This window comes from Lissotriton vulgaris, chromosome 1_2 (assembly GCF_964263255.1).
Source record: "Lissotriton vulgaris chromosome 1_2, aLisVul1.2, whole genome shotgun sequence".
Classification (NCBI taxonomy): domain Eukaryota; kingdom Metazoa; phylum Chordata; class Amphibia; order Caudata; family Salamandridae; genus Lissotriton; species Lissotriton vulgaris.
Window position 1 is genome coordinate 89,659,182 of NC_141686.1, and position 27,700 is coordinate 89,686,881.

At 48.8% G+C, this 27,700-nt stretch overlaps 1 protein-coding gene across 2 annotated transcripts in view; it reads left to right on the forward strand.

The window, feature by feature from the left end:
• The window catches only part of CACNA1C (calcium voltage-gated channel subunit alpha1 C), a 1,657,037-nt gene that overhangs the window by 681,693 nt on the left and 947,644 nt on the right, over positions 1-27,700 (forward strand). For both annotated transcript variants that reach the window (XM_086952879.1, XM_086952878.1), the window contains exon 4: positions 1,930-2,069. In XM_086952879.1, coding sequence (XP_086809005.1) covers positions 1,930-2,069 — 140 coding nt within the window. The remainder of the gene's footprint in view (positions 1-1,929; positions 2,070-27,700) is intronic.

Sequence of the window (27,700 nt, forward strand, 5' to 3'; positions counted from 1 at the left end):
ATTGTTTTCAGGTGTGTTGGTGCATTCCTGTCAGGGCTTTCCTTTTACGAATCATTGTTTTCAGGTGTGTTGGTGCATTCCTGTCAGGGCTTTCCTTTTACGATTCCTTGTTTTCAGGTGTGTTGGTGCATTCCTGTCAGGGCCTTCCTTTTACGAATCATTGTTTTCAGGTGTGTTGGCGCATTCCTATCAGGGCTTTCCTTTTACGAATCATTGTTTTCAGGTGTGTTGGTCTATTCCTGTCAGGGCTTTCCTTTTACGAATCATTGTTTTCAGGTGTGCTGGTGCATTCCTGTCAGGGCTTTCCTTTTACGAATCATTGTTTTCAGGTGTGCTGGTGCATTCCTGTCAGGGTTTTCCTTTTACAAATCATTGTTTTCAGGTTTGTTGGTCCATTCCTGTCAGGGCTTTCCTTTTACGAATCCTTGTTTTCAGGTGTGTTGGTCTATTCCTGTCAGGGCTTTCCTTTTACGAATCATTGTTTTCAGGTTTGTTGGTCCATTCCTGTCAGGGCTTTCCTTTTACGAATCATTGTTTTCAGGTGTGTTGGTGCATTCCTGTCAGGGCGTTTTTCTTTTACGAATTTTTGTTTTCAGGTGTGCTGGTGAGTTCCAGTCAGGGCTTTCCTTTTACACATCTTTGTTTTCAGGTAAATTGGTCCATTCCTGTCAGGGTTTTCCTTTTACGAATCATTGTTTTCAGGTGTGTTGGTGCATTCCTGTCAGGGCGTTTTTCTTTTACAAATTTTTGTTTTCAGGTGTGCTGGTGAGTTCCAGTCAGGGCTTTCCTTTTACACATCTTTGTTTTCAGGTAAATTGGTCCATTCCTGTCAGGGCTTTTCCTTTATGAATCATTGTTTTCAGGTGTGTTGGTGCATTCCTGTCAGGGCTTTCCTTTTACGAATCATTGTTTTCAGGTGTGCTGGTGACTTCCAGTCAGGGCTTTCCTTTTACACATCTTTGTTTTCAGTTGTGTTGGTCCATTCCTGTCAGGGCTTTCCCTTTTATCAATCATCGTTTTCAGGTGTTTTGGTCCATTCCATTCAGGGCTTAACTTTTGTGAATCCTTTTTTAAAGTGTGTTGGTGCATTCCTGTCAGGGCTTCTCTTTTAGGAATCATTGTGCATGTCTGTCACTGTTTCCTCTTAAGATACCTACTTCTCTGCTAAAATACAAAGGTAGATAAAGACTCGACAAACGTATCCAACTAAACCTGAATCAGTCACCAAGAAAGAAGGAAATGGTTAGGAATTTACCAGTGTTTTATTGTTTATCATTTCCTGTTATTGTATAGTTATGGTTTCCTTAAGCCTAGCCCAGGGGTGTCCAACGTTGGTCGACAACAGTCAGGTTACGCACTTGCTACATAAACAAATCCAATTTAATAATTATATATGTAATTTGTAGATATTTTGGAAACCTGGCATGGACCCTTTTGGCCCAATATTGGATAGCGCGTCTCTAGAGAATTCTTCACTAATGTTTTCTCTGACTGTTAAATTCCTTCCTCCACTTTATTTTACTTATACATAACGTGTATTTGTAAAGAGCATGTTCACCCATGGGCCTCTTGGCGCTGAATAACAGATGTTTATTGTTAGCCAACTCCATGGTAGTCATTTTATCGACCTCGGATGGATGAAAGTCTGAGTGGACCCGCTGGGATTTGAACCTGTGACCCTGAGGTCGAACACAGACCCATGCAGTGGATGCATTAATACACCAAGCCACCAGACACAGCAAAGATTGGGTTGTGCTTAGTAGTATTTTGCAAATACCAATGTAGTTATTTCCATGAGCCATCTGCCTGTGCCATTGTGTGCTTCATTGATTAAATGCAGCTTTTTGTTGATATGAATCAGAAAACAGAACATCTCTCTGAAGGAAAGAGTGAAAAAAGAATAACACCTTCTGTTTTTCTTTCTTCCAGGAGCGAGTGGAGTATCTCTTTCTCATCATTTTTACAGTGGAAGCATTTTTAAAAGTCATCGCATACGGCCTTCTCTTCCATCCCAACGCGTACCTGCGCAACGGCTGGAATTTACTAGATTTTATCATTGTCGTCGTAGGGTAAGTGCACATTGTTTTTAATCCATGCTGGGGTCAGGGAAGCCCCTTCAGAAGCACAGGGGGAAGAAGTGAATGTCAGGTCACCGCCACTTTGGGTTGGTGGTGCCGTAGTAAATGCAAGGTTGCGATTGCGCGTCACAGGGCGATGAATTCCATGCAGGTGTGGCCTCTCAAGAATCCATAGTTCACCCTTTATGTACAGTATACATATAAGGGTGATCTAGCAAGTAGGCAGCTCTACAAGAAGCGGAGTGCAGGCATTGCCTAGTTGTCATAGAAAGTGCATGTGGTGTTCTCACAGGAAGTGCTCATGGGTTCTTCAGCGGAACTACATGGAAGGTCCATGGGAGAAGGACACACAAAACTCTTAGAGGAAACGCATGTAAAGTTCTCTGAGGAAGTGCATGTTAGATCCTTTGTAGAAGTGCACACGAGACTCAGAGGAAGTGCATGTAAAGTCCTCTGAGGAAGTGCACATGTCTCCTTCAGAGGAACCATGCGTGTGGTCCTTGGGACATGAGCCTAGCGGCCTGGTTTTGTACCAGTTGCAGACGGCGGAGCTCGTAGGCAGGAATGCCAACGTAGAGTGAGTTGGCATAGTCGATGCGGGAGATGACCAGGGTCAGAAGAGCGAGGGTTAGGGCCTCCGTGGTTAAGAATCTAGAGATCTTTCGAATTCTACAAAGGTGGAAGAAGCAAGATGACACAACTGCGCTAATCTGAGGCTTAATGGATAGGTCTTTTCAGATTATAACCCACAGGCTTTTAGCGGATTCTGCAGGACAGGGAGGAGTGCCTAGGAGGGGATGTCACTTTGATGACTAGAACGTTGGAACGTCAAATGTTGAACCTTCTTTTGCCATCTATGTTAAAAGTTTCTCCAACATTGCTTTCGAGCTCCTTTTAACAACATCTATCAATCTCTTCTGAGTCAAAGGTCGTGCACTGTAGCTCTAGGCTGGAATAGACACTGAGGGGCATCTTTATGGGACCGTCTCGCTGCGCAGCGCAGCAAGTCACCTTGCTGCGCTGCGTGACAGGGCAAGGGTAGGAGTGCGCCATATTTAACAGAATACGCTGCATTCCTGACTTTTGTTTCTGCTCTGGTGTCGTTTTGGCTGCCTAGCGCCAACGCAGGCGCCCTTTCACCATAGTGCAAGGGTACCTGTGCGGCATACAGCATTGGTTTTGTGCAGGAAGGAGCGCCTTCCTGCACATTCACAATCCTGCAAGGAATATTCCTCTTTCTATATGTGCTGCAGAAAGCGGCACATATAGAAAGAGAAAGTAAAGAGGAGAAATAAAGATTTTTCTCCTCGTTATGCCTCCCCTGGGAAGGTGTATCTTTTTGGTACGTTCCCGGGTCTACCACCTTAGGTAAATCTGGGAATGCATCATACACCACGGGAGTTACTTGGGAACACCCATGGAACGCCTTCCCAGGATAGAGTAGTGATTTGCGTTACGTTACCCCAGATTTATGAAGCCTCTCAGGGCCAAGCAAAGTGGCTTTGCATGGCTACATACATCACCTTTTGGGTTTGTGTCGTGCATGCTCCACGTTGCGTGGTGCAGGCGCGACGCAAACTCCTTCATAAATATGCCCCTGAATCTGCTGTCGACCACGGTGTTAGAAGGCCAGCTTGGTCACACTGACCACAGAGACTGTACCCATCCATGAGAGTAGGGCCTTGGCGAGGATTACTATCTGCTTTATTGCTGTGTGTCTCTTTGTCTACATCACCAGATAATCAAATAACACTTCCACCCAGCTAGCCCACCTCAGCTCGGCTCGGAGGCTTCGCTTGCCCTCCATTCGTGTACCCTAAACTTACCCATATGAAAAACTGTGCAAAATATGGTTATTGCATTCAAGACTTGCAACAACTTTCTTCGCTGCTGCTAAAATATGTCCTCATCAGAAGAAGAGCCTCATTGAAATTCCAAGCGGAGCACCACACTTAAACATTAACAGGGTCACTTGAATTATGCAGTTCTGCAGCTGTTGCGTTTTCTGCTTAATTATTGATTTACCGCACTCACCGCATAATTCACCATCTGCTGCATTATGGGGAAATTACAAAAAAGCGTCTTTATTTGAGCTCAAACAGATCAAAAGTTACCGAAAGAGCACCCCACGTGGGGCCATGCAGAGGTGGATCTTCCTTGCAGGTTCACCCGGGTCACCTCTCAGGGGCTGGCGGCTCTAAGGACGTGTTAAACTGGAGCTAATGAGATGAACCTTGGACAGACTGTAGTAAGTGTGTTAAAAGGACGGCGTTTTTGGAATACTGCTGCAGGACTTGCCACCATTGTTGCATAGTTTGTCTTTTTTTCTAGGCACATTCCATCCCTGCCACATAATTTGGGGCCAGATGTAGGAAGGATATTACCGGTCGGTAATGGCCGAAATTAACGAATTTCGGCCTTTACTGACCGGTAATAGGCTTTTCTGATGTAGGGGCCGAAATTAACAATTCAGTAATTTACCAAATCGGTAATTTAAGGAATCGGTAAATTACCGATTTCTTAAATACCGGTTCGGTAAATTACCGAATTCCTAATGTAGGGAGCATTAAATGAGTGCTTATCCCATGTTAGGATTCGTTATTTACCACCAACTACAAGTTGGTGGTAAATAACGGAAAAAAAACAAAAAGCAATTTTGTGCAAATTGCTTCAGTGCCATGTTGCAGACATACATGCCCTGAGGGCATGTATGTCTGCATCATGTGCACCCATACACAATTGAGGGGTGCAACAGGGTGTCAAAGTGACACCCTTTCACCCTTCAATGTTTTCTCCCTTTTACCGAATCGGTACATATCAATTCTGTAAATACCGAATCTTAACGATTCGGTAATTTTTACTGAATGATTTGCTGCATAGCATTTACCGATTCAAAAATACTGAATTGGTAAAATGCGATATTTTTGAATCGGTAAATGCTATTTACCTACATCTGGCCCTTAGTCATTTATTGCTGGTGTTAAATCAATGTTTGGTCGGGAGAGTCGGGCAGGATACAGGAGATGTTGTTTTGTAAATTTAAATTGTGGCTATTTCCAAGTCCAGCACTTTGTATGTTTGATTTTATCTCCTTTATTCTACTTGTTAAACTGAAAGCAGAGTTGCTTAGAAAACAGAAAAACTGCCTGGTCTTACTAAAGTGCAGTGGGTAGGCAACACTCTGTCAATGTCCTTTGCTTTATTATTACCGCTTTATTTTTGCTTTATGTTTCTTTTTCTCTTTGTTTCTAATGTCCTTTATACGTCTGTCATTCACCCATTCATTCACCCATTCACCAATTTACTCACCCACCACTCAAGCATGCATAGTCAACTACCAAATGAAACACCCATGCACACGTTCATTAACACATCCATCAACCCACACATTAACCTATACACCAACTCACCAATTCACTCACTCCTGCATCCATTCACCTCCCACTTACTCATTCAGCCACTCACTCATTGTTGCATTTACTCAACCAAGCACTGATCGAATCAATCATCAACTCTTACTCATTTACCCACTCACTTATCTGTCTGCTGTTATTCATCCACATTTCCGCTCACACATCCACTCATACATCCAACAACACACTTACATTTACGTTCCGAAAGTCACCCATCACTGAACAGGTTTTCGCGCGTCAAACCATGATTACTTTACCCAACCACTGACTCACCTATGCATGCCACTCACCCTTTAATTTAGCCCTCACTCACAAATGCATTCACCCCTTACTGAATGTATGGACATGGCTGAGCAGATGTAATATTCTGACTCCAACCCTAGCCAACGTGGGCGCTGGAGCCAAACTGAGGTAAGCACACTGGGTAGGTCATTGTATTGTTCAGTCAAGTTGATGGCGTGAACGGTTGTATGATGGAACAACACATGCCTGAGCAACACATGCCTGAACTACGCAGTCTTAACCACAACCGCATCTTTACCATGTATGCCTTTACCATGAAACTTTGTGGTAAGGACATGATTGGTAAAGGGATATTTGTGCTAAAGATCATACCGCTGCCCCCAGCCCTGAAAACTGTCCCTTTTCCCCTAACCCAGCTTGAGCCATAAAATGTAACCCCACGCACTAAAAACGATCCCGACCACAGACCCTGCCCTGAGCCCTAAAAACTGCCCCCATCATCTGTAAAGTAACACAACCTAACCCCCCGATGCCTAAAACTGCCCGAGCCCCTAAAACTGCCCCATATCCCCTCCCAAGCCCTAAAAACTGTCCCCACGTCCTAAAAAATATCCCGCACCCGGCCCAACCTGAAGCCTAAAAACTGACCCCTATATCTATAAACTACCCCAACCCAGTCGCCTCCCCCTGCCCTGAGACCTAAAATTGCCCCTAGCCCTGATGACTGTCCCTTCCCCTGCCCCTCCCTGAGCCCTACAAACTGACTACATGCCCTAAAAACTACCCGACCCTTGTCACCCCCACCAGGAGCCCTGAAAACTGTCCCCTACACCTGTAAAGTACCCCGACCCAGCCTCCCCAAGTCGTAAACCTACTCCCTGCCCTATAAACAACCCTAACACCCCTGAGCCCTAAAAACTACCCCCACCCTGAAACACTACCCTCCCAAGACCCAGCCCCATTTACCTCACCGCATCCTCTCCCGATCCTTCCTCATCCTGTGCCCGCCTATCCGCTCTGCATCTAGACCGCGCATATGTGTTGTTAAGGCATCTGCGTGGTTAAGGCAAGCGTGGTTCGGCTTTCGAGGAAAGGGTATGCCTGGTTGAGCCTGTATTGTTAAAGCCCTGAGTGTGCTGAGGGACATTAACTCACCCATTCATGGACTCACTCACCTATCTATGCACGCCCTTATTTCCTCATCCCCAGCTGCGGTGGACACTCACTCGGCCATCTTTAACCTCTTTGAAGGCATCCAACGTGGGAACTCAAAGATGCCCAAGGAGGATGGATGGATGGATGGATGGATGGATACAGTGGTGGTGTCTGTGCTGTAGGTGTGTGTCAGAGAGATAGTAGAGCCGGTGCTGCACATACTGCACCTGCACTGTGTAAAAGGAGACGTGCAGCGCTGCCTCAGCTGCAGCTGGTGTGTGTGTGTCTGTCTGTGTGTATGAAACAAAGATGTTTGCCCTGCTGTTGTCTTGGTGGTTGTGGATGGATGTGGGGGGCACTTTCTCTGCTGTGAGCAGTCATACATGTGTGTGTGTGTTTTCCTTGCATTTCTGTGAATGGGAGGCACACTTGCACCACTGCTGCACATGCCAAGCCTGTCTGTATGTGAGGGATACTTGCATTGCAACCACACATACAGCACCTGTTGTGTTAAAAGCATAGCAGCAACCATGCACTGCTGTTACAAGTGGGGACGTAGGGGGTGTGGGTCTGTGTGCGTGTGTTTTTTCACTGTGTGCAGGTGCGTGCATACACACACACGCACACAATGAAAAGAACACCCGCAGACACACCTGCACACAGTCATAAAGGTGGAGTGCTTTCATTTTGACTATGCCTTTCTGGGGATGTGAGGGACGCCTGCTCTGCTGCTGCCATGATTATAAGGAAGCATGCATAGCTGCCTGCGCTGTAACTAGTGGGTGGGTGTGGGGGAAGGGGGTGGGGTGTGTGTGGGGTGTGTGCATTGCTTTTGAATGTGCATTTCTGGGGATGTGAGGGACGCCTGCTCTGCTGCTGCCATGATAATAAGGAAGCATGCATAGCTGCCTGCGCTGTAACTAGTGGGTGGGTGTGGGGGAAGGGGGTGGTGTGTGTGTGGGGTGTGTGCATTGCTTTTGAATGTGCCTTTCTGGGGATGTGAGGGACGCCTGCTCTGCTGCTGCCATGATTATAAGGAAGCATGCATAGCTGCCTGTGCTGTAACTAGTGGGTGGGTGTGGGGGAAGGGGTGGTGTGTGTGTGGGGTGTGTGCATTGCTTTTGAATGTGCATTTCTGGGGATGTGAGGGACGCCTGCTCTGCTGCTGCCATGATAATAAGGAAGCATGCATAGCTGCCTGCGCTGTAACTAGTGGGTGGGTGTGGGGGAAGGGGGTGGTGTGTGTGTGGGGTGTGTGCATTGCTTTTGAATGTGCCTTTCTGGGGATGTGAGGGACGCCTGCTCTGCTGCTGCCATGATAATAAGGAAGCATGCATAGCTGCCTGCGCTGTAACTAGTGGGTGGGTGTGGGGGAAGGGGGTGGTGTGTGTGTGGGGTGTGTGCATTGCTTTTGAATGTGCATTTCTGGGGATGTGAGGGACGCCTGCTCTGCTGCTGCCATGATAATAAGGAAGCATGCATAGCTGCCTGCGCTGTAACTAGTGGGTGAGTGTGGGGGAAGGGGGTGGTGTGTGTGTGGGGTGTGTGCATTGCTTTTGAATGTGCCTTTCTGGGGATGTGAGGGACGCCTGCTCTGCTGCTGCCATGATTATAAGGAAGCATGCATAGCTGCCTGCGCTGTAACTAGTGGGTGGGTGTGGGGGAAGGGGGTGGTGTGTGTGTGGGGTGTGTGCATTGCTTTTGAATGTGCATTTCTGGGGATGTGAGGGACACCTGCTCTGCTGCTGCCATGATTATAAGGAAGCATGCATAGCTGCCTGTGCTGTAACTAGTGGGTGGGTGTGGGGGAAGGGGGTGGGGTGTGTGTGGGGTGTGTGCATTGCTTTTGAATGTGCCTTTCTGGGGATGTGAGGGACGCTTGCTCTGCTGCTGCCATGATTATAAGGAAGCATGCATAGCTGCCTGTGCTGTAACTAGTGGGTGGGTGTGGGGGGAGGGGGTGGTGTGTGTGTGGGGTGTGTGCATTGCTTTTGAATGTGCATTTCTGGGGATGTGAGGGACGCTTGCTCTGCTGCTGCCATGATTATAAGGAAGCATGCATAGCTGCCTGTGCTGTAACTAGTGGGTGGGTGTGGGGGAAGGGGTGGTGTGTGTGTGGGGTGTGTGCATTGCTTTTGAATGTGCATTTCTGGGGATGTGAGGGACGCTTGCTCTGCTGCTGCCATGATTATAAGGAAGCATGAATAGCTGCCTGTGCTGTAACTAGTGGGTGGGTGTGGGGGAAGGGGTGGTGTGTGTGTGGGGTGTGTGCATTGCTTTTGAATGTGCATTTCTGGGGATGTGAGGGACGCCTGCTCTGCTGCTGCCATGATAATAAGGAAGCATGCATAGCTGCCTGCGCTGTAACTAGTGGGTGGGTGTGGGGGAAGGGGGTGGTGTGTGTGTGGGGTGTGTGCATTGCTTTTGAATGTGCATTTCTGGGGATGTGAGGGACGCCTGCTCTGCTGCTGCCATGATAATAAGGAAGCATGCATAGCTGCCTGCGCTGTAACTAGTGGGTGGGTGTGGGGGAAGGGGGTGGGGTGTGTGTGGGGTGTGTGCATTGCTTTTGAATGTGCATTTCTGGGGATGTGAGGGACGCCTGCTCTGCTGCTGCCATGATAATAAGGAAGCATGCATAGCTGCCTGTGCTGTAACTAGTGGGTGGGTGTGGGGGAAGGGGGTGGTGTGTGTGTGGGGTGTGTGCATTGCTTTTGAATGTGCATTTCTGGGGATGTGAGGGACGCCTGCTCTGCTGCTGCCATGATTATAAGGAAGCATGCATAGCTGCCTGCGCTGTAACTAGTGGGTGGGTGTGGGGGAAGGGGGTGGTGTGTGTGTGGGGTGTGTGCATTGCTTTTGAATGTGCCTTTCTGGGGATGTGAGGGACGCCTGCTCTGCTGCTGCCATGATTATAAGGAAGCATGCATAGCTGCCTGTGCTGTAACTAGTGGGTGGGTGTGGGGGGAGGGGGTGGTGTGTGTGAGGTGCTTGCATTGCTTTTGAATGTGCATTTCTGGGGATGTGAGGGACGCTTGCTCTGCTGCTGCCATGATTATAAGAAAGCATGCACAGCTGCCTGTGCTGTAACTAGTGGGTGGGTGTGGGGGGAGGGGGTGGTGTGTGTGAGGTGCTTGCATTGCTTTTGAATGTGCATTTCTGGGGATGTGAGGGACGCTTGCTCTGCTGCTGCCATGATTATAAGAAAGCATGCACAGCTGCCTGTGCTGTAACTAGTGGGTGGGTGTGGGGGAAGGGGGTGGGGTGTGTGTGGGGTGTGTGCATTGCTTTTGAATGTGCATTTCTGGGGATGTGAGGGACGCCTGCTCTGCTGCTGCCATGATAATAAGGAAGCATGCATAGCTGCCTGCGCTGTAACTAGTGGGTGGGTGTGGGGGAAGGGGGTGGTGTGTGTGTGGGGTGTGTGCATTGCTTTTGAATGTGCATTTCTGGGGATGTGAGGGACGCCTGCTCTGCTGCTGCCATGATAATAAGGAAGCATGCATAGCTGCCTGCGCTGTAACTAGTGGGTGGGTGTGGGGGAAGGGGGTGGTGTGTGTGTGGGGTGTGTGCATTGCTTTTGAATGTGCATTTCTGGGGATGTGAGGGACACCTGCTCTGCTGCTGCCATGATTATAAGGAAGCATGCATAGCTGCCTGTGCTGTAACTAGTGGGTGGGTGTGGGGGAAGGGGGTGGGGTGTGTGTGGGGTGTGTGCATTGCTTTTGAATGTGCCTTTCTGGGGATGTGAGGGACGCTTGCTCTGCTGCTGCCATGATTATAAGGAAGCATGCATAGCTGCCTGTGCTGTAACTAGTGGGTGGGTTTGGGGGAAGGGGGTGGTGTGTGTGTGGGGTGTGTGCATTGCTTTTGAATGTGCCTTTCTGGGGATGTGAGGGACACCTGCTCTGCTGCTGCCATGATTATAAGGAAGCATGCATAGCTGCCTGCGCTGTAACTAGTGGGTGGGTGTGGGGGAAGGGGGTGGTGTGTGTGTGGGGTGTGTGCATTGCTTTTGAATGTGCCTTTCTGGGGATGTGAGGGACGCCTGCTCTGCTGCTGCCATGATTATAAGGAAGCATGCATAGCTGCCTGTGCTGTAACTAGTGGGTGGGTGTGGGGGGAGGGGTGGTGTGTGTGTGGGGTGTGTGCATTGCTTTTGAATGTGCATTTCTGGGGATGTGAGGGACGCTTGCTCTGCTGCTGCCATGATTATAAGAAAGCATGCACAGCTGCCTGTGCTGTAACTAGTGGGTGGGTGTGGGGGAAGGGGGTGGGGTGTGTGTGGGGTGTGTGCATTGCTTTTGAATGTGCATTTCTGGGGATGTGAGGGACGCCTGCTCTGCTGCTGCCATGATTATAAGGAAGCATGCATAGCTGCCTGTGCTGTAACTAGTGGGTGGGTGTGGGGGAAGGGGTGGTGTGTGTGTGGGGTGTGTGCATTGCTTTTGAATGTGCATTTCTGGGGATGTGAGGGACGCCTGCTCTGCTGCTGCCATGATTATAAGGAAGCATGCATAGCTGCCTGTGCTGTACCTAGTGGGTGGGTGTGGGGGAAGGGGTGGTGTGTGTGTGGGGTGTGTGCATTGCTTTTGAATGTGCATTTCTGGGGATGTGAGGGACGCTTGCTCTGCTGCTGCCATGATTATAAGGAAGCATGCATAGCTGCCTGTGCTGTAACTAGTGGGTGGGTGTGGGGGAAGGGGTGGTGTGTGTGTGGGGTGTGTGCATTGCTTTTGAATGTGCATTTCTGGGGATGTGAGGGACGCCTGCTCTGCTGCTGCCATGATTATAAGGAAGCATGCATAGCTGCCTGTGCTGTAACTAGTGGGTGGGTGTGGGGGAAGGGGTGGTGTGTGTGTGGGGTGTGTGCATTGCTTTTGAATGTGCATTTCTGGGGATGTGAGGGACGCCTGCTCTGCTGCTGCCATGATAATAAGGAAGCATGCATAGCTGCCTGCGCTGTAACTAGTGGGTGGGTGTGGGGGAAGGGGGTGGTGTGTGTGTGGGGTGTGTGCATTGCTTTTGAATGTGCCTTTCTGGGGATGTGAGGGACGCCTGCTCTGCTGCTGCCATGATTATAAGGAAGCATGCATAGCTGCCTGTGCTGTAACTAGTGGGTGGGTGTGGGGGGAGGGGTGGTGTGTGTGTGGGGTGTGTGCATTGCTTTTGAATGTGCATTTCTGGGGATGTGAGGGACGCTTGCTCTGCTGCTGCCATGATTATAAGAAAGCATGCACAGCTGCCTGTGCTGTAACTAGTGGGTGGGTGTGGGGGAAGGGGGTGGGGTGTGTGTGGGGTGTGTGCATTGCTTTTGAATGTGCATTTCTGGGGATGTGAGGGACGCCTGCTCTGCTGCTGCCATGATAATAAGGAAGCATGCATAGCTGCCTGCGCTGTAACTAGTGGGTGGGTGTGGGGGAAGGGGGTGGTGTGTGTGTGGGGTGTGTGCATTGCTTTTGAATGTGCATTTCTGGGGATGGGAGGGACGCCTGCTCTGCTGCTGCCATGATTATAAGGAAGCATGCATAGCTGCCTGTGCTGTAACTAGTGGGTGGGTGTGGGGGAAGGGGTGGTGTGTGTGTGGGTTGTGTGCATTGCTTTTGAATGTGCATTTCTGGGGATGTGAGGGACGCCTGCTCTGCTGCTGCCATGATTATAAGGAAGCATGCATAGCTGCCTGCGCTGTAACTAGTGGGTGGGTGTGGGGGAAGGGGGTGGTGTGTGTGTGGAGTGTGTGCATTGCTTTTGAATGTGCATTTCTGGGGATGTGAGGGACGCCTGCTCTGCTGCTGCCATGATTATAAGGAAGCATGCATAGCTGCCTGCGCTGTAACTAGTGGGTGGGTGTGGGGGAAGGGGGTGGTGTGTGTGTGGGGTGTGTGCATTGCTTTTGAATGTGCATTTCTGGGGATGTGAGGGACGCCTGCTCTGCTGCTTCCATGATAATAAGGAAGCATGCATAGCTGCCTGTGCTGTAACTAGTGGGTGGGTGTGGGGGAAGGGGTGGTGTGTGTGTGGGGTGTGTGCATTGCTTTTGAATGTGCATTTCTGGGGATGTGAGGGACGCTTGCTCTGCTGCTGCCATGATTATAAGGAAGCATGCATAGCTGCCTGTGCTGTAACTAGTGGGTGGGTGTGGGGGAAGGGGTGGTGTGTGTGTGGGGTGTGTGCATTGCTTTTGAATGTGCATTTCTGGGGATGTGAGGGACGCCTGCTCTGCTGCTGCCATGATTATAAGGAAGCATGCATAGCTGCCTGCGCTGTAACTAGTGGGTGGGTGTGGGGGAAGGGGGTGGTGTGTGTGTGGGGTGTGTGCATTTCTTTTGAATGTGCATTTCTGGGGATGTGAGGGACGCCTGCTCTGCTGCTGCCATGATAATAAGGAAGCATGCATAGCTGCCTGCGCTGTAACTAGTGGGTGGGTGTGGGGGAAGGGGGTGGTGTGTGTGTGGGGTGTGTGCATTGCTTTTGAATGTGCCTTTCTGGGGATGTGAGGGACGCCTGCTCTGCTGCTGCCATGATTATAAGGAAGCATGCATAGCTGCCTGTGCTGTAACTAGTGGGTGGGTGTGGGGGGAGGGGTGGTGTGTGTGTGGGGTGTGTGCATTGCTTTTGAATGTGCATTTCTGGGGATGTGAGGGACGCCTGCTCTGCTGCTGCCATGATTATAAGGAAGCATGCATTGCTGCCTGTGCTGTAACTAGTGGGTGGCTTTGGTGGGGTGGGGTGGTGTGTATGTGTGTGGGGTGTTTGACTGCTGATCAGTGCTTTAAATGGGGAAAAATAAGTGCAGGTACTCATTAAATTGAGCTAGGGGCGTGGCTAGTGGGAGGCGCTAGAGGCGGGGCGAAACATGGTGATAGACATTTCTATCGAGTATTCATTTTGCCCTTACATTTCCGTTGATAATAGTTTTAAACTTCCCGTATCTACAGATTAACATCTGGATATTCTAATAGAGGGTGGTTTGAAGATCTGCCCTAAATCATAATAGAAGAAGCTTTTAAATGTATGCAAACCAACAACAGCACTATTCAGGCTAAAATTCAGTGTGCCTCAGAACAAGAGAGACTTTTGAATAGCAGCATTTCAATATTACAAAACATTCTAACTAACTACACAAAATGAAGGCCAACCTCAATATGTTAATCTTTTCTTGTTTTGCAATATTTGCATCTCTTTACTATGATACTGTTCTTTTTGGTTGCATTTGGCACAATACCTATTTATTCTAGAGTGCACACACACATTCACACAGAAACAAGCAGAGACATACACACATAAAAGTATTCCACGCATTTCTTTAAAACTACTTCCTGAGATTGTCCCGATTCTCTTCATGCACGAGCTCCACACGCACGCACACAGATACTCTCAAAAAAGGTTCAGTTGAGGTTAGTCCTGCCTTACTTCACAGCAAGGATAGTGTGAATGCAATTGACAAAGCAGGACCTGAATGGGCCTGCTCATTCAAACACAGCAGGACGGTGACATTTTCAACACCTGGGCATCCCTTGCATAATGCAAATGAGCCGCTGCTAAATGGTTCAGCAGTGACTCAGCTAAGAGATAGCGAGGCGCTTTTGGCTGTTAGAAGAATGCCGTACAGATCTGCTCCGCTACGATACCCTCGAGCTCCGCTGCACTAGCATCAGTGACCTTACTTCATGAGTACCGGTACTCTCCTTGGCAAGTGGAGAAGTGCCGGTACTCAGATCGGTAAAAATAAGAAGTGCCGGTACTCAGTACCGGTGAGTACCGGCCCATTTAAAGCACTGCTGCTGATGCCTACGCATTTCGTTGGGTAAGAGGGACGCTTGCACTGCTGCTGCTGTGATTATAAGGCAACACGCACTGCAGCCTGTGTTGTTAATAGTGGATGGGTTTGGGTGCGAGCGTGCGCGTGAAGGTAGGGTGCTTGCATTGCTTTTGACTGCGAGGGTTCTGTGTGAGAGGGGCGCTGGATTGGCTGCATTGCTTCATGTGCCGCATCTGTGGGAGGGGTATGGCCACCTCGCCGCTGCTCCAGTTCAGGACGGAAGAGGAAAGGGTAGTTCACTGAAAAGGACAGGACCCCTTGAACCCCGCGGTATTTATACGACGGGTTCTTCGCACCCACGCCCTCCAGCTGCCTCCTCCTGAACCTCCGTTAGAAACCGAGGCCCGGAGGACCGACTCCAGCTCCCGTTCACATCACACGGCGAGGGATGGAGCGTCGTTGCCAGAGCAGCGACTGAGCATGCTAAAGCAGCAACCGATAAAATCCGCTCCGGCGAGGAGATGAGGAACCTAAGCATCCGTCTCCATGACAACAAAGGAGGCATGTCGTAGAGTATGAGGAATCCTGCAATGTGAAATTCACCATCCTGCCAGTGATGGGTCGATTTGAGCCGGTCCTCGGGGCCCCTTTGGTGATTGCACCCAGCTGTGTGTGGCCACATCAACCACAAAAACATTCTGCTACCCAAATCCTGAGTACAAAAATGGGCGAGTTCTAATAGGCCATGTGAATTTACTAGTCTTACCTGCGTGTCGACGCACCTTGAAGCTATATATATCGTCAAGGTACATATATGTGAAGTTAAGTAAACCTATACTTACCTTGTTGATAATGTGTTCCTCTATATTTTATTTACGGTATTCTGGTAGCACATAGTCTCCGGAACAGGGATATTAAGGTGGAATTCCCTTACACCCCAGCTCGCGTTACAGCCCACAGTGAGACGAAGCCTGCACCGGGCCTGAAAGCTGATGGCAATGACTATTTGTTAATGTTTTAAGACAGTAACATGTCCAGGCACCCACAGGTTCCAGGGAACAGGGTACTTGAGACACTAGAAAGTCAAAGGGCTATCCCTGGAAGGGTTAATGAATAGGAATACTAACACTCAACTTACAGTATTCCCATCTCATTCTCTCACAACATGCACTTGATCAATTTCTCAAATCACTGGTCACAAACTAGATTATAACGTTTACAGTCTTTTTATTAAGGAATATATTTGTTAAAATTTCAGTATAGAGTCAAATGGATTCTACTGAAAACATATAACATAAAAACATCTCATAATATAAGAAAATTATTTAAAAAAACATAGTAAAATTACACTTGTGCAACACATTAAAAAAAGAAATACATTTTATAAGTTGTCAGAAATAATCATACAATAGATTGCAAATAAATTGTACATAAACAAAAGAACCCCCCTATTATAGACAGAGCACCTAATGTTGCTACAGATTGTCTGATTCAATAGCCTTTGCACAGATTCATTAAGACTTCCAGTGTTATAGAATACAATATTTCTAGAGTCTCCTAGGCTTTGTTTGAATTCTATTTTAGTAAAGTGCGTCAACTCGTTTCGGTGTTTGAGCCCGTAGATATGGTCACACATTCATCAGGACAATATGTATTCACTTGGGGTCGTCAAGTTCAGTAGACTGGTATCCTTTCTCTCGATTAAGTGTTCTAATTCTTCCAGTCTTTGTATGCATTAATTTTCAACCATACACTATGGTCAGCAGGTCAGGTTATTCTGCCAACTCGATGTTCAGTCGTATTTCTTTATGAAAGACTGTGTAGACAGATCTTTTTTCTGTTTCTTCAACAGGCAACTGGTTAAAATGCTCAGGTTGGTTTCAATCACTTCTTTCAATTAAGGGCTCCTCGTATTGTTCGAGGCACCTCCTTCCCCGTGGTTTCCCTGTATGTCCGGACCGCCAATCGCGTCCTAGTACCGGCTAGTAGAACTCGATATGTTCTCTCGGTTTGTAGGCTACGTCGCCGCCACGGGTACATCTCGTCTCGGTTTTAGGTGTGTTGACGCACCTTGAAGCTACATATATATCGTCAGGGTACAAATATGGGAAGTTAAGTAAACCTATACTTACCTTGTTGATAATGTGTTCCTCTATATTTTATTCATGGTATTCTGGTAGCACATAGTCTCCGGAACCGGGATATTAAGGTGGAATTCCCTTACACCCCAGCTCGCGTTACAGCCCACAGTGAGACGAAGCCTGCACCGGGCCTGAAAGCTGATGGCAATGTTTATTTGTTAATGTTTTAAGACAGTAACATGTCCAGGCACTGGCAGTAATTTAAAGGTATAAACAAAAATTTCTCTTGGATTACAACTCACTGGAAGTCAACTACCACATTCAGCCATATACAGGACGTACAGGTGTTATGAATCTGCTATTGATTTTAGAACCCGTAAACCAATTAGAAACACAGAAAAAATGTTACAAGAGTATACAGATTTTTATTCACTTATTAAAAACACAAGCAATGATATAAGACACAACCCACTATATCTAGACAAATAAAAATTAGATTAAAATTAATTCATACATGTAACAAATCAATGTACATGAGAGACAAAAACAAGTGACACATTACAAATCAGCATAAATACGTTAATTCAATTGAATCTGTCGCTTTGGAATCTATCAATCCTTAAAATTAGACGTTCCTCAAATTTAACAGTAGAAAAAAGCATCAGCACGTTTCGGTGTGCTAAGTATTTTTACGCCACCTTCTTCAGGACTTTCAAAATAAATGTCTCTCCTAGAGTTAGCACAGTGTCATATGTGCCTGTATTGAAACAAAATATATATATCAACAGCCTAAGTAATGTAGGATTAATAAAACAACATTTACAGACATCAGTAATTTATTTAAAAAAACACAATTCACATTAAACCAGTGGTTAAAAATAAGCAAAATAGTAGGGAAAACATTTTTTCATTCCTCATTTCATGATGAAGCAGCATCACAAATACAGTTTATAATTGTTTTAGGGTCCTGTGTTTAACTTAACCAATCCATTCACACCACTAGACATCAGCCACTATCATTCACCCTTCTTACATTCTAATAATTAAATATCACTGCTCACTTCCCCTAGGGGACTGAGAGAAAATGGCAAAGAATCCATTAGCTATCCCCATTGAAGTTTGTTTAATTACATCTGGGGATTGGGCCTCACTATGTATCCATAGAATGACAATGGGATATTAAAGATATATATGTATATATCTATGTTCAGCTTATTTTATAGATATAGCACATTATGCTCATATTTTATACCTCATACTTGCACTGTCCCCCCAGAAAGAAATAAGTGCTCAATTGTGAATAAAGTAGTACTGGTATTTAAAATCTTCTTCTTAGAGATTGTGGGTTCTAAATAAAAAATATAATGATATATACAAAATTGTAAGATCCCTATATACAATATATTTTCAGAATTCTCATAATGGGGTAACTATAATGACCCACCTGAAGCTTGAATGTTCTCTTGTTTCACAAGCTATAAGCTGCTAAACAATTGGGCAGTCCTATGCCAATATATCAACAGGCATTGGCATAGCCAATATGTCTCACCTTTGGGACCTTATAAGTGTTTAGTTATCCAGCACAATATCCTTGGTGCAACACATCAAGTGTTGCATGGCTAAACACTTACAAGGTCCCAAAGGCGAGACCTATTGGTTATGTCAATGCTTGTTTTGAGTGAGTGACTCGTGCAGGTATGGCACTGTGAGTTAGAGATACTTTGAGTGCTTTCACAGGAGCCCCTGTGACATTGTGCCTCTTCAAAATGTATCTTCGGTCTGGTATTGTTCCCATCTTCTCGCACCCAATGCATCCCTAAATGTCCCATGTACAGCCGGGGTTGACACTCCTATTACCCCTGCCCTCCAGAGACACTTTACCTGTCACGGGTGGGGGATGTGGTGGTGGTGGTAGACATGGTGGTGGACGTGGTGGATGTGGTGGTGGTGGATGTAGTGGTAATGGACATGGTGGTGGTGGACGTGGTGGTGGTGGACGTGGTGGTGGATGTGGTGGTGGTGGACATGGGGGTGGAGGTGATGGGCGTGGTGGTGGTGGTGGATGTGGTGGTGGATGTGGTGGAAGTGGTGGTGGAGATGGTGGTGGACGTGGTGGATGTGGTGGTGGTGGTAGACATGGTGGTGGTGGAGGTAGTGGTGGTAGACGTGGTGGACGTGGGGGTGGACATGGTGGTGGTGGTGGATGTTGTGGTAGTGGTGGATGTGGTGGCGGTGGACAGGGTGGTGGTGGATGTGGTGGTGGTGGTGGACGTGATGGTGGTGGATGTGATGGTGGACTTGGTGGTGGACGTGGTGGTGGTGAATGTGGTGGGGTCGACGTGGTGATGGTGGACGTGGTGGTGGTTGTGGACATGGTGGTGGACATGATGGTGGTGGATGTGGTGGTGGTGGACGTGGTTGTGGTGGATGTGGTAGAAATGGTGGTGGTGGACATGTTGGTGGTGGTGGAGGGTGGACGTGGTGGATGTAGTGGAAATGGTGGTGGTGGACGTGCTGGTGGTGGTGGACGTGGTGGTGGTGGTGGACATGGTGGTGGTGAACGTGGTGGTTATGGTGGATGTGGTGGTGAACGAAGTGGACACGGTGGTGGTGGAGGTGGATGTGGTAGTGTTGGACATGGTGGTGATGACATGGTGGAGGTGGACGTGGTGGTTGTGGACATGGTGGTGGTGGATGTGGTGGTGGTGGTGGATGTGGTGGTGGAGGACATGGTGGTGGACATGGTGGACGTGGTGGTGGACATGGTGGTGGTGGTGGACGTGGTGGTGGTGGTGTTGGAAGTGGTGGTGGTGGACGTGGTGGTGGATGTGGTGGACGTGCTGGTGAACGTAGTGGTGGTTGTGGGCTTGGTGATGGATGTGGTGGTGGTGGACGTGGTGGATGTGGTGGTGGTGGACGTGGACATGGTGGATGTGGTGGTGGTGGACGTGGTGGTGGTGGATGTGGTGGTGGTGTACTTGGTGGTGGTGGACGTGGTGGAGGTGGATATGATGGTGGACGTGGTGGTGGTAGAGGACATGTTGGTGGTTGTGGTGGACATGGTGGTGGATGTGGTGGTGGTGGATGTGGTGGTGGTAGTGGACATGGTGGTGGACTTGGTGGTGGTGGACGTGGTGGTAGACATGGTGGTGGTGGTGGATGTGGTGAACGTGGTGGTGGTGGACATGGTGGTGGTGGACGTGATGGTGGTGAAGGTAATGTGGTGGAAGTGGTGGTAGTGGAAGAGTTGGTAGTGGACGTGGTGGTGGTGGACGTGGTGGTGGTGGTGGTGGACGTGATGTTGGATATGGTGGTGGATGTGGTGGTGGTGGTGGACACAGTGGTGGTGGACATGGTGGTGGACATGGTGGACATGGTGGTGGACGTGGTGGTGGTGGAAGCGAAAGGCAAGGGAAACGCCAAACGCGTACGAGTTGCAATACAAACGAATGGAAAACATGCACGCTTTTAGGCAAAAGTCCTGAGTGATGGCTTATGCGCTACATAGGCGAGACCTAAAAAGGCTGGCCAGTATAATTGGAAACGGAATTCGGCAGCCCTATGAGAAATATCAGTAAAGACAATAGGTATCAGATACTACATAACTTATAGCTCCTATTTAATTTAGAGCCATGATGTCCCACATTTTTTTTATCAGAGCAGCATACCTCAAAGTACACCAATCTGTTAACAAGAGGCGAATCAGTACTCTGTCTACTATAAAAGGGTTTTCACATCTCCCTGAATCAAGCGCGTAATATCGCTGTATGTCCTCCCGATCTGATCCTGTAAGAGTATAAATAAATTATTTTAGAAATATATTCGTCATCCATCGATTTAGATAAGCGATATTTAGCGACTAAAGCGTTTGCACATCTCTGTGTCCAAAACATGGGTCAAAAGATGACCTCGCTTTAATGAAGACAGAAATGGGGATGGTAAATCTCCTATTTCTGTTAGACCCTATCAGCCACATGCATCAACAGAAGGAATTGCGATTCCTAAATAGCGATTTTTAAGGAATCGCTATTTAGGAATCGCAAAAGCCTATGCATGTAGGAATCGCTATAAAAATTGCGATTCCTACACATTCCTTAATTGCTACTCGCAAATTGCGAGTCGCAATTAAGGAATGCTGTCCCATTCATTCCTATGGGCCTACAGGCCCATAGGAATGAATTGGAGATTGCATGAACAATTTGCGAGTACCAGTAGGTACTCGCAAATTGCTCCTGCAATTTCAAAGGTATAAGGGTGTTAAAATGACGCCCTGTTGCACCCCTGAAATTGATCTGTGCACATATGTTGCAAACACACATGCCCTAAGGGCATGTGTGTGTGCAACATGAGACCTTGAAAAATGCACAAAAGTTCATTTTTCAAAGTTTTTGCAAATTACCATGAAGTTCAACTTCATGGTAATTTGCCTCCCCTATTAGCGAAATCCCAATTGTTTTTTACTTTGATGCATTGCATTTAAGGAATCTCAATTTGGGATTCCTTAAATGCAACCGCAATTTAAGGAATCACAATTTAGAGATTCCTTAAATTGCGATTTTTGCATTTGGGATGATGCATCCCAAATGCAAAAATACCGGTCGCAAAGGGGCAGATTCTGAGAATCTGCCCGTTTGTTCCCTATTTCTTACCTTTAAATAAAAGGATCCGCCGCGTTGAGGGAATATACAGTACTGCTCCACGCTAGGAAGATGACAAAAGCATTCTTACAGTGGTCTTAAATACCTTGAGTTAATCCCATACACCTGATGAATATTGGAGCGTCATTAACGTGCGTGTGATGTTGTATGGGCCTACGCATTATGTAGGCTGATCGTTGCTCATTGCTAACTACCTACATTATCGCTAGTGCTTCCGGGGCAGTTGAAAAAAATAGAAAAAATACTATGACCAAATTCACAGTGTTCTACAGATAATGCCCACGAGTATTATGAATAAAAAACCTACATTAACAATTTACCAATAACTAATATGTTATTTTGGTGTACCCAATTTATTCCATATTGTCTGGGTAACCTGGTGTTTTTTTAAAGAATACTAAATTGCTTTGACTAATGCAAAAAATTACCGCAATAATGCGAATTTGCCTAGCCTTGGTGCTGGTAAGTTCCAATTCTATTAAGGACTCGGAGGCGAGGATTATGCCATTCTTTCATCGCTTTATTCTCTACAGCAGCAAGAAAAAATATAGCACAACTACTTTTCCCATGAACATTTGGGGGAAAGGAATAAAGTCAAACATGAGTCCTATTACAGTGTCCATGTACAGGTGTCTCCCATCATGCTCCACTGTACTTGTCTCCTCCTCTTTCTTCGCGCAAAGCCAGAACATCCGTCCACTCACGCATCCTGTTTAGAATTATCTGCTCCTGCAAAAGAACACACCATCAGATCCATCCTATATCAACAGAATGTCAGCTGTAAAACAGGAAGAGCAGTACACCGCAGAGCCATAAGCGCATATTCAAAAAGAACATAAACGCTTTACTTACATTGCATACGGGGAGGGTACACTTCCATGAAGTCCCTGGGGGGGATAATCCTCGCCTCCGAGTCCTTAATAGAATTGGAACTTACCAGCACTAAGGCTAGGCAAATTCGCATTCTATGTCAGGACCGGAGGCTTCGGATTATGCCAGTTCAAAGCTTATCGACCACCAATCTGGCCACATCAATAACTGGCTTGAAATAGAACCTCTTGAACGTGGAGTCCGAGGACCAATCGGCCGCTCTCATCAGATCCTCCAACCGAGCCCCAAGGGCAAAAGCTTTAGACGCCATGGCACCTCGCATAGAGTGAGCCCCAAACTGTTTAGTATCAATCCCCGCCTCCTGCATGATCCAACGCACCCAACGGGCGATCGTCGGTGAAGTAACTGCCTTATACGGTTTACGCAGGGCAATAAGCAGCTGTCGCTCACCCGGAGGGCGAGTATCCTCTGTCATATTCTCATAAGCACGGAGGCACTGCACCACGCACAGCTTAGGGGAGTCCTGAAAAGCCGGATACGAAATGACCCTAGTATGCGTTTTGGTCCGTCTGCTGACGGTAAAGGAAACTCCTTCAGGAGAAAAAACCCTGGCCGTTATATCCAACGCTCGCACGTCCGAGACACGTCTGCAGGACACCAGGCACAACAACATAGCCAACTTAGCCGTCAACTCCTTACGCGTTAAAAACCTGTTCGGTTGCCAGGAAAGGAACAAATTCAGCACTCTGTTCACCTCCCACAGGGCGGAATACCGAGGCTCCGGCGGCAAGGCAAGCCGTATACCCCGCAAAAGTCTACAGACTAAGGGGTGTTCGCCAACCGGGGACCCTTGAACCAGGTCGTGCCCCGCAGACACCGCCGACCGGAACGTATTGATCGATCGGTAGGCCAAGCCCTGATCAGATAGTTCCGCCAGGAAATTCAAGACACGCACTACAGGCGCCCCCACGGGATCCAAACCCCGTCGCACACACCAACGGCTCCACCGGAGCCAAGCCGATCTGTAGCGTTTGGTCGTGCTGTCGGCCCAAGCCTTGGAGAGCAAGTCCTCTGCCGTTCTCGAAAGGCCAGGCAGCGTCCAGCATCGCCGTAGAGCCTCCACGCCATCAGGCGCAACAAGCCCTCCAGGACTAACCTGTGAGGCGCTCCCTCCGGATTCAGTAGAATGTGGGGAGACTGGGGGAGTAGGATCGGAAAATCCCAAGAAAGTTCCAGAAGAACTGGAAACCAAACTTGCGACCTCCACCACGGAGTGATCATCACTACCTGTGCCGACTGGCGGCGTAACAACGCTGACACCCGCGTTATCATTGAGAACGGTGGAAACGCATAGCCCTGTATTCCCGACCAGTCTTGGAGGAACGCATCCGTCGCCTCCGCCAGAGGGTCTGGGCGCCAGCTGAAATACCGCGGGAGCTGGTGGTCCAAGCGGGACGCGAATAGGTCCACCGAAAACGGGCCCCAAAGGTCCGAGAGCTCCGCAAACAGGGTAGGGTCCAGCTTCCAAACGCTGGCGTCCAGGATATTCCTCGAGTGCCAATCGGCCACCGAGTCTACGGTGAAACTGAGGAACGTAGCGCACTGCATGGGAACCAAGAGAGACTTCTTCTCGTTGATCACGAACCCCAGGCCTTGCAAAAGGTTGACCGCAGACTGCAACTGTGACCGCAGTCTCTCGGGGCACTGATCCATGAGCAGCATGTCGTCTAGGTAGACTATCATCCTGACCCCCTGAGCTCGCAAGGCCTCCACCACCGGCCGTAACACCTTTGTGAAGCACCACGATGCTGAGGAGAGCCCGAAAGGAAGAGTGGTAAACTCGTAAACCTGGCCGTCCCACCTGAACTGGAGGAAACGCCGATGAGGGGGAAAAATGTGAATCGTTAGGTAAGTGCCTTTCAAGTCCAGCCTGACCATCCAGTCGGACAGTCGCAAGACGTCGCGCAGGAGATGTATCCCTTCCATTTTGAAATGCCGATACACCAACCACTCGTTGAACTCCTTCAAATTTATCACAGGGCGACTGCCCCCATCGACCTTGTCGACTAAGAAAAGATTGCTTATAAAACCTGAGGGATGCTCGCAAGCGCAACAAATCGCCCCTTTTTGGAGGAGGGCATCGACCTCTTCGCTCACCAAAGCCGCATCGCGCTGGGAAAAGGTAATGGGGCGAGGACGCTGCAGCTGACACGGACGGCCATGGAACTCTATTTGGAAGCCCTGAACCGTCTGCAGCACCCAAGTATCGCTGGTAAGGGAGGCCCATGCAGGAAGAAACTGCGCCAAGCGCCCCCCCACTTTCAAACTCGCGGAAGGCAGTACACTCACCTCGGCCACCGCCTTGCTGTTGGCCACGCTGACCTCCACGACCTCCGAACTTCTGCCCTCTTGTGGGGTAGAAATGATTGAACCTGGCCTTATCCTGGTACTGGCCACGTCCGGAGCCTTGACCTCGATCCGAGCTGGCGCCCCGGCCGATCGAGCGGCCCCTGCCTCGTCCGGCCTTGTCGAAAGCCCGGGGCGCGAAAACCTGTTTAATATTGGACTGGGCACGATCCAGGGACGTGAAGGTGGCAACAAACTTCCCCAGTTCTTTGATGAACGGGTCACCAAACAAGCCCCCCTGAGCTACAGCACCCGCCTCCGACGAGGCGAGGTCGCCCAGCTTGGGATCCACCTTGATAAGCAGGGAGCGCCTCCGCTCCGTTGAGAGGGCGCAGTTGGCGTTGCCAAGGAAAATAATGGCCCTCTGGGCCCAGTTGGAAAGAACCTCCGGGGAAATCGCGTCACCCGACACCTTGGCCTCCTCCGCCATATCCAGGATCTTGGTAAGGGGCCCGACAGCATCCAGAAGCTTGTCTTGGCAAGTGCGCCAGGACCTGTCGATACCCTTCCGCGGGTCCTTGACAAATTTCTGTAGGAAGGTCGCCATCTTCGGATCGATGTCCGGGGTCATGGACACATTGCCTTCCAACGACGGCCGGGGACACTCCGCGCGCAAGCGGCTCATAGCATCCTTGTCCACCGGCTTCCTCAGGCCTATTAGCGACGTACTGGGCCACCTTGTCACACGGGACCCACTCTGATGAACGGGGGTGGACGACATCGTCCGGGTCCAGTATGTCCGACGGACCTGCGGAGGATGAGGGCTGCGAAGGGAGCCACGACCTGGAAGAACAGGCCTCCTCCTCCGAGTCCGGAGGGTCGTCGTAGTCGCGCTGCGGGTCCGGAGACATCGCAGGTGGAGAAAGCGGTGGAGCCTCCGAGGGAAGAGGAGCGGGAGGCTGTGCGTCCTCCAGGGCCTTGAAGGCACTCTTTACCCTGGCGAAAGCCGCCGAATCAACCCCCTCAGTGCAAGGCTTCTTGGGAGGAGGCGGGGTAGGGGACGAATCTGGCCCGGAGGCCGGGACCGGCGCCAGAAGCAAGGCGGCAAACTTGGCATAGGCCTCGTCCAGGCGCGCCGAAAGACGTTGTTCCAGGGGGACCATAGCCTGGTCGACCGCGCGGTAGATGGAGTCGTCGACCGCCTGGTAAAAGTCATCGTCCAACGGGACATAGTTCAGGGGGTCCTCCTCCGGATAATTGTCCGCATTTCCCTGCATAGCGAGTTAAATTAGGCCCTAGCAACGGGAACGGCAGACAAGACCAATGACCCTCCTCAGGGCGCTCTATAGTCTGGGGAGTCCCAGGGATATGGGTGGCCAGAGGCGCACAATGAACGGGCAAAGCCCTGGAAACGCTGCAGCCCACAGAGTCTCGGGGCGCCTCCCGGCAAAGCGTTCCCACAGCACAATTACGACCCCGTAGGGTGTTCGTCAAAAGTACAACCCAAAGGGCGTTCAGAAGTATAGGGAAAACCTAATTGCGACCCCGCAGGGTGTCAGAGCCGGGAGGCTAGGCACGGGTCCGCTGGTGACAGGAGCGCGCCAGAACAATCCAGAAGCTTCTGGGAGCGCCCCTTCAGCAAACGAGACACCGGACCCTGGTGGTCGCGCCACCACACCGCACACTACTGGGCAAAGATCGCGTAAGGAGCGCACTAGGCGCCTGCGACCAATCAAGGGAATCTGTGGAGAAAGAACAGAAACCCGACACCAGGCCCAAAGGCCAAAGGCACCACACAGAAACCCAAAACCCAAGAGAGAAGGAAAAAACCAACTTAACTTGCTGCGAGCAGCGAAGAAAGAGGAGGAGACAAGTACAGTGGAGCATGATGGGAGACACCTGTACATGGACACTGTAATAGGACTCATGTTTGACTTTATTCCTTTCCCCCAAATGTTCATGGGAAAAGTAGTTGTGTTATATTTTTTCTTGCTGCTGTAGAGAATAAAGCGATGAAAGAATGGCATAATCCGAAGCCTCCGGTCCTGACACAGAATTGTAAATCACAATTGCTATATTATTGGAAAGTGACCTCTAATGTTTTGAGGTCACTATATTATTGGGGGATGTTTCATGAACATAAAATTAATGACATATTATATCTATACATCTATGTCCACAACACAGTATCGAATGTGGGATAGTTAGCACCTCTAGGAGTAGGCAATAGAGGTTTAAAAAATGTGTACACAGGATCGCGGCTGGTACAAGACCTTCATGTTCAATTAGATACCCCCTATTAATGCCATAGAGTATCTATATTCGTCCTCACTACCTTTTATTGTGGTTCCCGCATTGAGGGAACATAAAATCCCTGATTGTGTCAAGGTTTTATTCCAAACTCCTAGGATGGGTGTGTTGCTCAAATGGGCCCACCTCTCAATCGCTCCACCCTCTGATGCTATAACAGCGCAGAGGATAGGAATGATTAAGCAAGGGAAGGAAAGGATGGGAACAGTGGGGAAGGAGACCTACAACACAAAAAACACAATTAAAGGAAGAGGTGTGGCGCCGCGGCGAGGGCGACTGACTCCGGAATCTGGGGATCACGGTTCGATCCCCGGCACCGGCGGCAGATTAGCCCAGCACCATGTGACTCTGGGCAATAGCTTGCTTAATCTTCCCGATGGCCCCCAGTGCTTAGAGACCCTTACGGGTGAGTGTGCGCTTTACAAATGTGGATTATTATCATTATTATTTTTCCAATTCCTGTAGGAAATGCTCTGAGATACTAAACATATTCTAAGCTGTAACTACCTGTAAAGAAAAAGAACCTGCATTCCTGCGAATCAGTCTTTGTTGTAGGTATCGTATCAGAGGAAATGTGGTTTAGGAGAACACAGGTCTGTGTGAGGCCAATACGGTTCTCTGGTAGCCTGGACTACAATTCAATTTGAGAGCAGCGTTAATCAGTTGTAGCAGTGCAGCAAGTCCAGGCAGGGCTTGTTAAAAAGTGTATGAAGGGACACAAGGATTTTAAATGACATCGCATTTATTCACAGCATAAATGGAGTATCATTTGTTATTTAAAGATAATAGTTCTGGTGCTCACACAGGTATATGAAAGTGCGTG